At 39.0% G+C, this 12,102-nt stretch overlaps 1 protein-coding gene across 4 annotated transcripts in view; it reads left to right on the plus strand.

Moving 5' to 3' along the window:
* The first annotated feature begins 2,268 nt into the window (after positions 1-2,268).
* MYEF2 (myelin expression factor 2) overlaps positions 2,269-12,102 on the plus strand; it is a 35,541-nt gene continuing 25,707 nt past the window's right edge. For 2 of the 4 annotated variants that reach the window (XM_044980112.1, XM_044980113.1), the window contains exons 1-7: positions 2,269-2,583; positions 6,558-6,787; positions 7,978-8,030; positions 9,269-9,276; positions 9,393-9,486; positions 10,380-10,571; positions 11,417-11,570. In XM_044980112.1, the coding sequence (XP_044836047.1) occupies positions 2,435-2,583; positions 6,558-6,787; positions 7,978-8,030; positions 9,269-9,276; positions 9,393-9,486; positions 10,380-10,571; positions 11,417-11,570 (880 nt within the window). In that variant the 5' untranslated portion in view covers positions 2,269-2,434. The remainder of the gene's footprint in view (positions 2,584-6,557; positions 6,788-7,977; positions 8,031-9,268; positions 9,277-9,392; positions 9,487-10,379; positions 10,572-11,416; positions 11,571-12,102) is intronic. The other 2 variants (XM_044980115.1, XM_044980114.1) reach the window with 2 other exon arrangements.

Below are 12,102 nucleotides of genomic sequence, written 5' to 3' on the forward strand. Positions count from 1 at the left end.
CGTCGCCAGACGAAAAAAGTTGGGGACCACTGAGCTAGACGGATGCAGAATGCTTCTATTGAGCTAGCTACCATTGCTTAAGGAGGTTGTGTTCCCACAGCAAACCCCTTCTGTCGCTGTAGCCCGTTTACACCATTGGGTTATGCTGGCATAGCTACAGCGCCATAGCTATGCTGCTGTAGTCCCTATAGTGTAGACATAGCCTGAGACTAGACTTTAAGGAGAGTACTTAAAATCTCAGGATTTCCTCCAAAATCTCCGTAGTATTGTCAAGGCTGGTGGTGTCATAACATGAAAATATAGGGCAAAAGAGAGTCCCACATAGAAGATAGACCCTGAGCTCTAGAATGGTCTAGATTCACCATAGGGCATATAATATTCTTCCTCATTTAAAAGATGCTGAGATACCAGACTGGTGACTGCTTTATAAATTTCTAAGTTAAATCCCAAATCATTTAACGTTAATATTTTTTTCAAATGATATGGAGAAAATAGGATGAAATGGATGGGCAGAGGGAGACAATCTATGCTGAAAGGAATATCTCAGGCTTTTTTGTTTCCATTTGCAGGCTCCTAGGTACTCATTGCCAGTGTGAGACAGGATCAGGTCCTTTGGTTATAGATCTTTGGGGTATTGATTGTATCTTCTTATATATCTGTAAAGTGCTGTGCAGACTTTTATTATTTAGATTTAATAATAAAATTAATGCCCATGCATAAGCTCTGAATATCCTAACAATAATTAAACTTACAATAACAATAAGAACCACCCAGCAGCATTAAATACTAACAAACAAATACATTATCTGCAGCACTGAATAATCAAATAATAATGCTTCATGGTACTGCATTAATATTGAGATACAGGGGATGGAAAGTGACTCAGACATATCAAAATTGCAGATCAAGCTAAATAACACCATGTCACAACATTGGCAGGGGGAGTGGGATATGAGAGGATACACAGAAATGTCTTGAAGCTGTGGAATGAGATAAACAGCACTGTATCTTAATGTGTAGCAAGTGATAATGCAAACCATAGAAAAATGTAGAGAAGAGCCTGAAGAAAAATACACTTTCTGTTTTTTATGAGCTAGGAGCAGATAGTTTGGTGGTAGTGTCACAATTGGACATGCAGGAATTCATTCCTGCACTGAGGCCACCGTAAGCCCCTCTAGAGAATACACCTGAAACGGAGGGTCCCACAACTTCAACAACACAGTCAGTATAGCTGGTTCTTTACTATCCTCATCAGGAGTCTTCACCTCAAGAGGTGTGCCAGGAAAGTGTCCAGGGTGTTCCTATGCCAGGGCTATTCCTAACTGTTAGAAGTGCTCATAGGGAAATAGTTGCCACTGGGGCTAAAACTAGGAGAGCCCTTGGGGATGCTGTGACCTGTGTTGGGGTGTGCTGCGGTGTGTGGAGTGGGTCAAAAGCAGCTCCTGGCAGCCCTGTGATTGGAGAGGCATGTTGCCCCTGTGCTGTGCTCTTCACTAGTGCATGGATGAATTTGGTCCAGAGTTGGGAAGCCAAAAGTTTGCACAGATACGTGGGACCTCCCTAAGGCTGGAAGTAAGTTAGTGGCAAAGAGTAGAATGTCACTGGGGGAAAGATTGGTGTGATGATCTGGATTTCAAAGAAATAATGGCCATGCATATGAAAAGTACAGGACAAAGTTTGTTTTTAAGAGGCTATGCCCTGGCCTGCAGGATGTTATTTGTGGTATAAAATCACCCATTTGTATCCAGATTATGGACTTTTTGTGTTCAAAGCTAGATGGGTAATTTTTGAGGGAGACCTTTGGGACTGAGTGGGTGACTACTGAAGTTAGTGCTGGGTGCAGACAGTTTTGGTGTAATCTTAGGTGCATTTATGGAACAATGAATGGTGAAAGCGGATTATGTTGGGGGTGAGTAGCAGGGGTGGGGAGTGATTGAAATGTAGCAGTGGGAGTTTTGGGGGTATGCTGGGAGGAATGGGGGTTATTGACTATTTAGAGGTGGGAGTGTTTATGTTGGGGGGGCTAAGCGAGGCTCGGGGTGTTGAACATTCAGAAGTGGGAGTAGGTATTTTTGTGGGGGGAAGGGGTCTCAGGGCAGACAGAATTGGCAGTAGGTTCTCTGGGGAGGGTGGATGCACACAGAGCGCTGGGTAATGTCTTTGTGGGGGGGTTACACTTCGAGCTGGAAGTAGCTAATTAAGGGGAGTCCTTCGACCGCCGCCTGTAAGACGTCCCCGCCTAGGAGAGGGGAGGATGGAGACGACAGGCCTCTCCGGCACAATGGTGTCACTATGGTAACCCAACAGCCCTCTTCGCTCCCCCCCTTCCGGACTCGTTCTCGCGAGAGCTGGCCGGGCCGGCGCGGAGAGGCCAGGGCGCTCAGGGGCCCTTTCAAACCCAGCGGCTGCGGCGGCACAGGAGGCAGGCAAGGAAATGGCGGAGAACGATAAGCCGGAGGCCGCGGCGCCCCCGGGGGGAGCGGAGGAGGCCTTAGCCGCCCCCGACAACCAGCCTCAGCAGCAGGATGAGGAGGCGGCGGCAACAGCGACCGAGAGCGGCGGCAGCGCCAATGGCGTCAAAATGTGTGTGCGGGGCTGGGCCTGGGCCTGGGCTCCGAGCCGGGGGACAAGCGGGAGGGGGCCAGGCAACGGGGCTACCTGAGCGCGGGGATTCAGCGGGCCGCCTAGGCCGTGAGAGGCAGCGCGTCCTCTCCTTCCCACCTCCCCCCGCAAGGCTCCTCCCCCATCCAGGAGTGGAGGGGATGGGGCTACCCCGTCCGGGGGAGCCCCCATCACCTGGGAGGGGAAGTAGAGCCCCCACCCCCCCCACCCCCGTTAGTGTTAGCCCTTGTGGTGTAGCTTGGGGGCGGTGTGTGGAGGAGGGGATAACGAGGAGGTCGGAGGAGGGGGCTAAGAGCAGGGGGAGGGGAGGCTCAGGAGGGCTGCCCTGCGGTGGGGTGCTGCGCTAGGGGAGGGTTGCTTCCCCCATCCCATTAGCCTCTTCTTGGGAACATGGAGAGCGTGGCCCTGCGGCAAGGCAGTTGCATTATATTGACGATGGCGAGGTTTCTCGGTGTGATCACTGGGAGCAGTGCGCTTCCTTGCATGGTGGTGTGTCTGCTCGCTGAATCCAAGCCTGTGCGTGTAACACAGACAGTAAGTATGTGAGGATTATATGGGTGGGAGTTGATCATTACTCCATGGCAAGCCACAGGTCGCTTTTGAGTAGTGAACCTTTATGCCTTCAGATACCATAACCTATTCTATTTATACAACGCTTTTCTGGAGACGTATTGTAACTTTACATTGATGCTTTTTTTTTTTGTCCCTCTATCTGTAAGGCCAGGTTGTCTTAGACCCATGAGTCCTCTTGTGCAGGTGGATAGAGAAAAATCTGTACTTGTAACACATTTTGAAAAGGTTTTAAAAATTATCAGCTTTCCTATAAATTACAGTGGTGCTATTTTAAGATCCAGTAAACCATGACCTGTCAGGGACAGATAAGGAATATTATTAGGAAGCTTGGAATTTCAGCTTTCCAATGTAATAAAGCAAATGGATTTTCTAGGGCTGATGGTTCTTGACATCAGACCTTCAAACTGTTACTAGGCAATGATTGAACATAGGAAGTTTTTTATCTCAAATCAGTACAACTTTCAGCTTCTCATTTTACCCAATTCACACCTGGGAGGAAAGTAATTTGTTACTGACTTCTTTTAATACATGGTGGCTGTTTGAAAGCTGTGTTGACATTTGAAATTTTAAAAGTATGGATTGTGGTAAACACACACACTTGAGGTCAGATTCAAAATAAAAACATAAAAGGGGTGAAGAATGAAGGTATTCTTGACCATATATGATATTTGTGTAGATTATATTTTACATATCTTGGGGTAACCTTTGCCAGGTTTTCCTTTGTGTTCACCTGGCTCTAAATGCTCACACTCCTGATTTTTGTGGTTTGTATTATTCTTGGTTTAAGGCCATATGTAGGGCCTTGCATTTTCAAACTGCTGTGCAAACATCAAAATGCAACACAGTTTTTCATTTTCTTCTGGGAATGTAACAACTGTGGCAGTGACTTAACAAAAAACCTGTTACCATGTATTTTTTTGGTGGAGTTGGTTTATTTAGAAAGCAATGCAAGATATGATCCTGGGTATCAGGATTTCATGTACACATAATCCCCGCCTCTGTTCCCCCTGTAATCATGTACAGAAAGCATTGTGTTAATTTTAATGTGTGTCAAAAGACAAATTTCAGTCTGTTTAAATTCTCCTGTAACCAGATAGTGCTTATGTGAAAGTGGACTCCAATCCTGCAATTACTTATGCACCTACTTAACCTTACTATGTTGAGTAATAGGACTACTCAAGATAGTAAAGTTAAAAATTTGCATGTGTTTGCAGGATCAGGCACTTAGTTGTGGAACATCCTACACTGCCACTTTTACCCACCTACTGGTTTGTAGGGATGCTTATGAACAGAACCAATAGAAGTTCCTAGAATAACTTTTTCAACACAGTACATTGAATAACTAGAATTCTGAGCTGTAAGTATTTTGTTAACTTTCATATCATGAGAAATCATGTGCATATTACAATTTGTAATCATTTTTTTTTCTATGGGTTCTTTATACATAAGCTTGAAAGATTTATCTTTTTATTTATTTTGTTTTTAAGGTTTATTTTCTGCACAATTTTGGATTTAAATGTTTGCCTCAGTTTGTTTCCTACAGATGCAGTCTTCTAGTTAAAATTTAATTACTAGTAATATCTGGAATCAGAAAATAAAAATCAGTTTAATTATTGTTTCTTGGTCTTATTTAAGCATTATGCAGTAAATGCTAACAATAAATGCTGTTGATTGTAATCAAAGTTTAGAATCATATTATTGTTCCTACTCAGCTTTGGCCCCAGCACATGTCGATGCATACTACATTGGGTCCATCTAACTATCAAGTGATTGACCACAGAATGAACAAACAAAAAAAATCCCTTTACATAAAATTGATTAATAATGAAAATTCTTGCTGTTTTGGGGATCTGGGTCAAGAAGTCAAATATAACAATAAAAATGTGTTAGCTGCTCTACAGACAAGTATGAAGAAAAAAATCCCTGGCCTTTATTAGCTAATTTATAACTGATGTCCCTGTATTGCTTAATTTCATTACTTCCATGGGAATTCTGTACTGATTGACTTTTTCTGACTGAATAGACTCCTCACTAAAGTGAGATAGGGAAGTTCATAGCTCTTAAAGTTGTCATTTCAGTTGGTCTCCAGACCACAAAGGTAATGCTGCTCTGAATCCCGTTTAGGTGGTTTTCTTTGTAGTCAGGGAAGAAACTATTTAAAGTGATAGCTCATATTTTACAGAAAACATTGCCTCTCCTTCCAGAATGCACAGAAGTTCTGCATCTGTGGATTTCTGTATTCCTTATGAATGCTCAGGTGATGAGATTATTTCAAAGAGATTGTTTTGCTACATATAAAATATGAAAATACCTACATATACTTATTTTTTTTTATATAATCCCTTTGGATATAATAGCTTTTTTGGATATAAACTTTGCAATAATCTCTCAACTAACTTGATTTATTACATATTTTGGCTACAAAGCCCATTTCACACCAGTGCTTACTTTTCTTAGAATTAGAAATTGCTTCAGATTCATGCTCTGAATTCCTAAAATGGAGTTTGGCGTTGTGGGTGGATAATAAATGGGACCACACTGTAGAACTTTTCATTTACTTAGCGCAACAGTAATAAATTGACTATTGCACGCTCAGGATATGCAGGTTGATTACATTTGAAGGTGTAGTTTTCATGAAGAGAATCTTAGTTCTTAATTTCATAATTCTTCAATAAACACAAACCAAACAGTCCAGTGATGTACTGTATTTATAGAACTGAAATATGTATTTTAGGTCATTTCAGCTACACACTGAAAGTGTCAGAATTTTGTGTAAAATTTTAGGTCCTGCAAGCCTGTTGAAACAAATACAGCTTGTAAGGCATTCTGAAGATACTGTTTTGCTCATGTAATAAGTTAAGCAAGAGGGTTCCAAATCCTTTTCTGCAATCTTGTAACACTTAAATATGAGAGGAATATTGCGTAATCGCAACTGATGTCTTATGCAAAGACCTTTCAGTACACTATTTAAAACTCCTAAGTCTCAAGGCTTGTAATAACTAGGATGATATATCTCAATTACACATGTTTTTAAAAATCAATTTCTTTATAACACCACCTTGCTGGAACTTGACAGGCATAGTACAGAAGTACAACTTAACTAGACTTCCTTACTGTGATTACAATGGAACAGTGTGGCCTTTCTTTGCAAACTTTAACTTCTTCTTGTTGCCAAATAAGAGTGTGTTCATGAAATGAGACTGTTTAAAATGAAATAATTCTTAAAATATCTTGGGAACTAGGGAGTTCTGAATGGTAGTTGCAAAGCTGATAGCATGCAAAATGTGGGATTTGCCCTATTAATGTAGAATTGTACCATTATTTCAAGGCAAAACTAATCTGTCTCTCTCTTGAAAATATAGGGATAATGATGAGGCAGCAAAGGAAGAGAAAGCACCTGTGAAGGAAAAGTATGTTCCAAAACCGAAGGCAATTCCATCTCTTGGAAACAAGAATAGATTCCATCCCTATTCAAAGGACAAGAATTCAGGCACTGGAGAAAAGAAGACTATTAACCGTAACAGAGTTTTCATTAGCAACATCCCATATGACATGAAATGGCAAGCTATTAAAGATCTTATGAGAGAAAAAGGTAACTCACTCCTGATAACCCACTTCATATAGGAAGGGGAGGAACTTAAAATATTTTTGTCCTTTGAGCCACACAGATTTGACTTGCATTTTTTTTTTTTTTTTTGGCCTTTACTTGATACATCTATCTTACCCCCACTCTTTCATTTGAGACAACTGCATCGCAGGGTAGTATGGGAAAATGAAGTGTTTACAATCTTGCCATTTTAGTGTGACAGTAGAGAGCCAACAGCATATGCATGCCCTCATGACTTTTTAAAGAGATTGTGTTTTGTCTAGTTGAAGTCTTTGTAGATTTTTAAAGGGCTATTGTATTTAAGCAATACACTTAGTGTGTATTTCAAAAGATGTTTTGTATTTCCTTGGTGGAATCTGGCTGTGGAATTAACTTTGTCTGCATTGTCATTACTGCCATGACTGACTGACTGGAGATCTATATTAAAAGTGTGTTACTGCTGTTGCAGTTTTGATAGAGTAATCTGGATACCCCAAATGTTTTACTCTGGACAGTTTTGGGGGAAAATAACTCTAATAAGAATTCTGTAAAAAGTTAGATCTGTTATTTTTCTTGAAACTATCGATTCTTTAAAAGTAATGCAAAGCACACTTGGCTTCTAGGCTGTTAAATAATGCCAAAAACTTTTTGTAACTTTGCTTGGTGTATCTGTTGTAAGGTGACATGACTATTTGATTGGTTTTATTCACCGAAACTTTAGAAAGTGTGTGGCTTGCTGTGAAATATTTGACTTGTAAATTTGGTTATTATATTGAAGGCAAACTCTTATGATTGAAGACATTCAGGTAGAAAGTCACCTTAAAACAGCTGTTGTGAGTAGGATGACAAATGTCACTGAAAAGTGCTAATGTTGATGTTCTAATCTGATAGGTTAAGGGACCAAGTGTGTATCTGAATTTGTTCACCAACTATATCATACTGGCCAAAATATGATCTGTAGTATGAATTAGGTTAAATATAGTTGTTTGTATAGCTCTTGAGAATGTGGCTGCTGCATATTTCTGAAAATTAGCTAAATTATATAGCCATTGACAGGAGGTATGTTGGTCTGGTTTTGATTGTTGGTGAATAATAGGTGCTTCTCTGTAGAGTTGTGCACAGGGGCACAGTAAAGCAAGATATCGGTGTTTAAATGCATTGTCTCTTGGTATTTTCCCTTTGTATGTCTTATGTAGTTGGTGAGGTTACATACGTGGAGCTGTTTAAGGATGCTGAAGGAAAATCAAGGGTAAGTGCCGTGGGCAACAATCTGCTAGAGGTTTAAAAGTTCCTCAGCAGTTTTATTTTTGTATAATACCTGTACCAGTTTTTGGAAAGTAAGTTTCATTTTTATTTTATTATGATAGATTTGAGGCTTCTGTATTAGAATCAGTCTGACACTTTCATGTAAATCAAACTAGCTGGCTGTAAGGGACGAGTTATTTTATAAAGTCAACAAATGGCATTTACTTAATTCTCCTAAGGTAATACTTTTCAGCCAACACTTCAATTTAGGATTTTTGTTGTGTTCTAGATCTGTTTTATGTAAAGGACTTTAAAAAAAAACAAAACTACTGAATTGACAAATTTTGCAAGTGTAATATTTTTATTTGAGACCAGTAAGTATAAAAATGTATAGACTATACTGTTTGAAGAATCTAATTTGAGAGTTTACAGGACTAGTGCTCTGAACACTTTGGATTACTGAATTTGCCTGTTTTTTTAAACTGAATGGAAGGAGGTGGTTGGCAGCCAAGAGAATGCCAGCAATGAGGCACTTAGTGAAGAATGTTAAAGCTCCTTTGTCTTTTTTCAGTCAAAAGTTTGAACTATAATAGATCTGAACCTGCTGTATGAACTGAGAAATGCAGGTTTGATTCTAACTAAGCAAGAATAATTGTTATAAATGATTTCCCTAACATTTGTAAAACAAAATGGTGTGTTTTTCAGTTTAGTCTCTATATTACTGCTCACTTAAAGCAGTCCTAAACTAGTTGCTTTATTAAATGGGTTTTGGTGCAGTCGATAATTTACTTTCATGAAAAGTAATTTAACTTTTTTAAACGTAATTCAGAAAGGTACACAATCTGTGTATACTATACGTATGTGGAATTTAATTTTGTACTCAAATTTTGTACTGAGTGTGCTGATCACATTCTTTTAACTGTCCTTACATTGATCTGTGTGGCATTTTTCTATAGTCCAATTCTGGTTTGGCTCAAAGAGAATAAAATAGAGTTTAGAATATTGTCTTTTGCTTTTTAATTGTAATATCCACTGTAGTATGTTTGTTCAAAAGACCCTAGGTGAAATTAAATTTCACCTATCAGTAAAAAGCATGTGTTTATAAATTCTGGAGTTGAAATTTAACTAACAGTTATTTAACAGTAATATGGAATATTAAAATACTTTATTAGTTATGTTTATTGACTCACTCCTTTTTTTTTTTCTTTTCCTCAACGTGTTCACAAATCATCATGGATGTAGGGATGTGGGTAAGTTGTTTGTTTGTTTCTTTGTGCATGTGTAAAGACACTACTGTACAAATATTCTGCTAGGTTTTTTAAATTAACTTTACTTTAATACTCTAAATATTTTGTTCCTTCTTAAGTGTGGTTGAATTCAAAGATGAAGAATTCGTAAAGAAAGCATTAGAAACTATGAACAAATATGACCTTAGTGGAAGACCCCTGAACATTAAAGAGGTATGAATGTTACTTTGTTTTAGCTTGAATTGATTAAATCTTTTCTAGGAACACTTGAAGTGGCTTTACACTAACATTAGGTGGTCTATTAGTTATACATATCTTCTACTTTCGATAGTGGAGAGGCCTCTTATGTTTCCTTAGCCAGCCAGGGGTCTGTTTGGTCCCTTGGCATTGTGTCTTCTGTGAGCTAATGTGACAAAATCATGATGTGTCCTAAAGACTGTAGTATGCCAAAATAAACAAATGCCTTTTTTAAATGGTAGATACCTCCTAACTTCCTACCACTTCCCTCTTTTATCCCAGGCTATTACTTTCAGTTTTTATACTTTTATCAAAATATGACTTTTAACTCTAGTCTGCCAGTCAGATTGTTCTGACTATTTTGTAGTGGGACGGGGGTGGAAATAGTGTGATTTGTGCAAATTGAGATCTCAAATAAGTATCAAAATTCTCAATGTAATATATAGTCTTGGGTCCTATAATAGTTCTTTGGAATGTTCTGTTACATTTGTAATCATGGAATTAACAAATAATTCAATGAACTTTATTTTATTAACTCAGTTGGAAGAAGGTACTAGACTGACAGCCCATTAGATTGAAATCTTTTCTACTTGTCCATAGGCTAGGTACAGCATGTGAAGTGGCAGTGCACGCTTCCTCCACAAGTGCTTTGCCAATATGCCTCAACCCTCATCTGAAAGGACCCACCTCTAGAGGTGAGGGAATTAGGTCTCCATGCTAATTAAGTGCTTGATCCCTCTGCTGATGCTGACAAGGATATTAGTTGATTTTGATGGATTTTTACGGAATTTTAAAATAGTACTCTTTTTGTTCAACTGTCAATCCTGCTGTTGATGAATGTGTTAGCTTTACTTTTAAATGTGTTCTAGGATCCTGATGGTGAACATGCTCGCAGGGCATTGCAGCGTGTGGGAGGACCATTCCCAGGAGGACATGGACCTGATATGGCACCTGGATTGATGAATTTACCCCCTTCAATTCTCAATAATCCAAACATTCCTCCTGAGATTATTAGTAATTTGCAGGCTGGCAGGCTTGGGTCCACTATTTTTGTTGCTAATGTAAGTTTAAACACATATTTAAAAATTTTAATGTCGTCTACCTTAAAAAATCCTTATGTTCAGTAGTACCAATCTCTGTGAATTACACAAGAGCATCCACTTACTCTCTTCACTTTAAAAGGAAATGCATATGAATTAATTTTAAGGTCTGGTATTTCTTTCCTGAAACTGAAGAGAGAGCGCATGCATGTGTCCAGATTGGGGTGTAAAAATGAAATAAGTTAAATGAATTTTAAGGAGCAGCAGACTACTACCAGCATTTCTCTTTGAAGGTCTTCACTCTGCTGTAGTCCTTTCTTGCAATTTTTTAAAATAGTATTTACAGATAGGTTTATTTCCAGTAAATAACTTTGGCTTTTCTTTACAACTGTGTGTACTTGTTAGTTGGCAAGTATATTTGTTGTCATGTGTATCCACCTTGTGCAGAGAATCTTGCCAGTTACTTTGCATTAATACAAACTCTATTTTACAGTATTGTTTCAATGCGATCATTTATTCTGATTCTCTTACTAGCTCAGAATTTGCACAAATTTAAGAAATACTGGAACTAGTTTCCTGTTTCTCTTTAAATGCAAACTGGCACTTAAGAGAATGCAGGTGCTGCAAAAAATTTCCCTTCCTAATCAGCATGTTAAAAGTTGAGGAGGTGGAGGGAAGCATACAGAAGTGACATAAATTCATCACATTTAAAGAGATTTGACTTGTTAGACTCATTGTGGTGGACATGTGCTATAAAAATATATTGTTTTTAGGAGTTTAAAAAGTTACTATGCTGTAAAATGTCTTCTAAATTATTTAATGAGAAGAGATAAATGTATTGGAATTGTGTAATTTTGTATATTCAGCTTGACTTTAAAGTTGGCTGGAAAAAACTAAAGGAGGTGTTCAGCATTGCTGGAACTGTAAAACGTGCAGATATCAAAGAAGACAAGGATGGCAAGAGTCGAGGAATGGGAACAGTCACTTTTGAACAAGCAATTGAAGCAGTTCAGGCAATATGTATCCTTATTTTTTGAGAATTAGTTATCTGGTTAAAGGAGCAATTTGTTAAATGTGGATTCAGTTTGTGTTGAATGGATATGAGTGTATGTGATTGATTTTTAAAGCTACACTATATCCATTTGCATTGTAGCTGGTTTATGTGCTTGCTAAACTTCAGTTTCTGTGTACATGAAGACCTTGAATGCACTTCACAAAACAGCTTAGGCACCTAAACTCCAGAATGAGGCACGTAAATCCCTATGCGTGGCGCCACTGAAGTCCACGCAACTCCTTCTAGGTTTTAGACCTTGGGGCATGTCCAATTCTACTCTAGGTGTCCAGGTGCCTAAGTCCCAGAGCAATTCATGAACCAGGGGAAGATAGGAATTCGTTGGTTTGTGTGGCTTGTGGGAGCTTCCGGGTGCACGCACCAGATTGGGTCCAATTCAAAATCCTGGTGGTGGTGGTGGTGCCTACCTTATAACTGTTAGCTCAGTGGTTAGAGCACTCTGCTGGGATGTGCAATTGCAGGTACAATTCTCATCTCTCC

This window comes from Mauremys mutica, chromosome 11 (assembly GCF_020497125.1).
Source record: "Mauremys mutica isolate MM-2020 ecotype Southern chromosome 11, ASM2049712v1, whole genome shotgun sequence".
Classification (NCBI taxonomy): Eukaryota; Metazoa; Chordata; order Testudines; family Geoemydidae; genus Mauremys; species Mauremys mutica.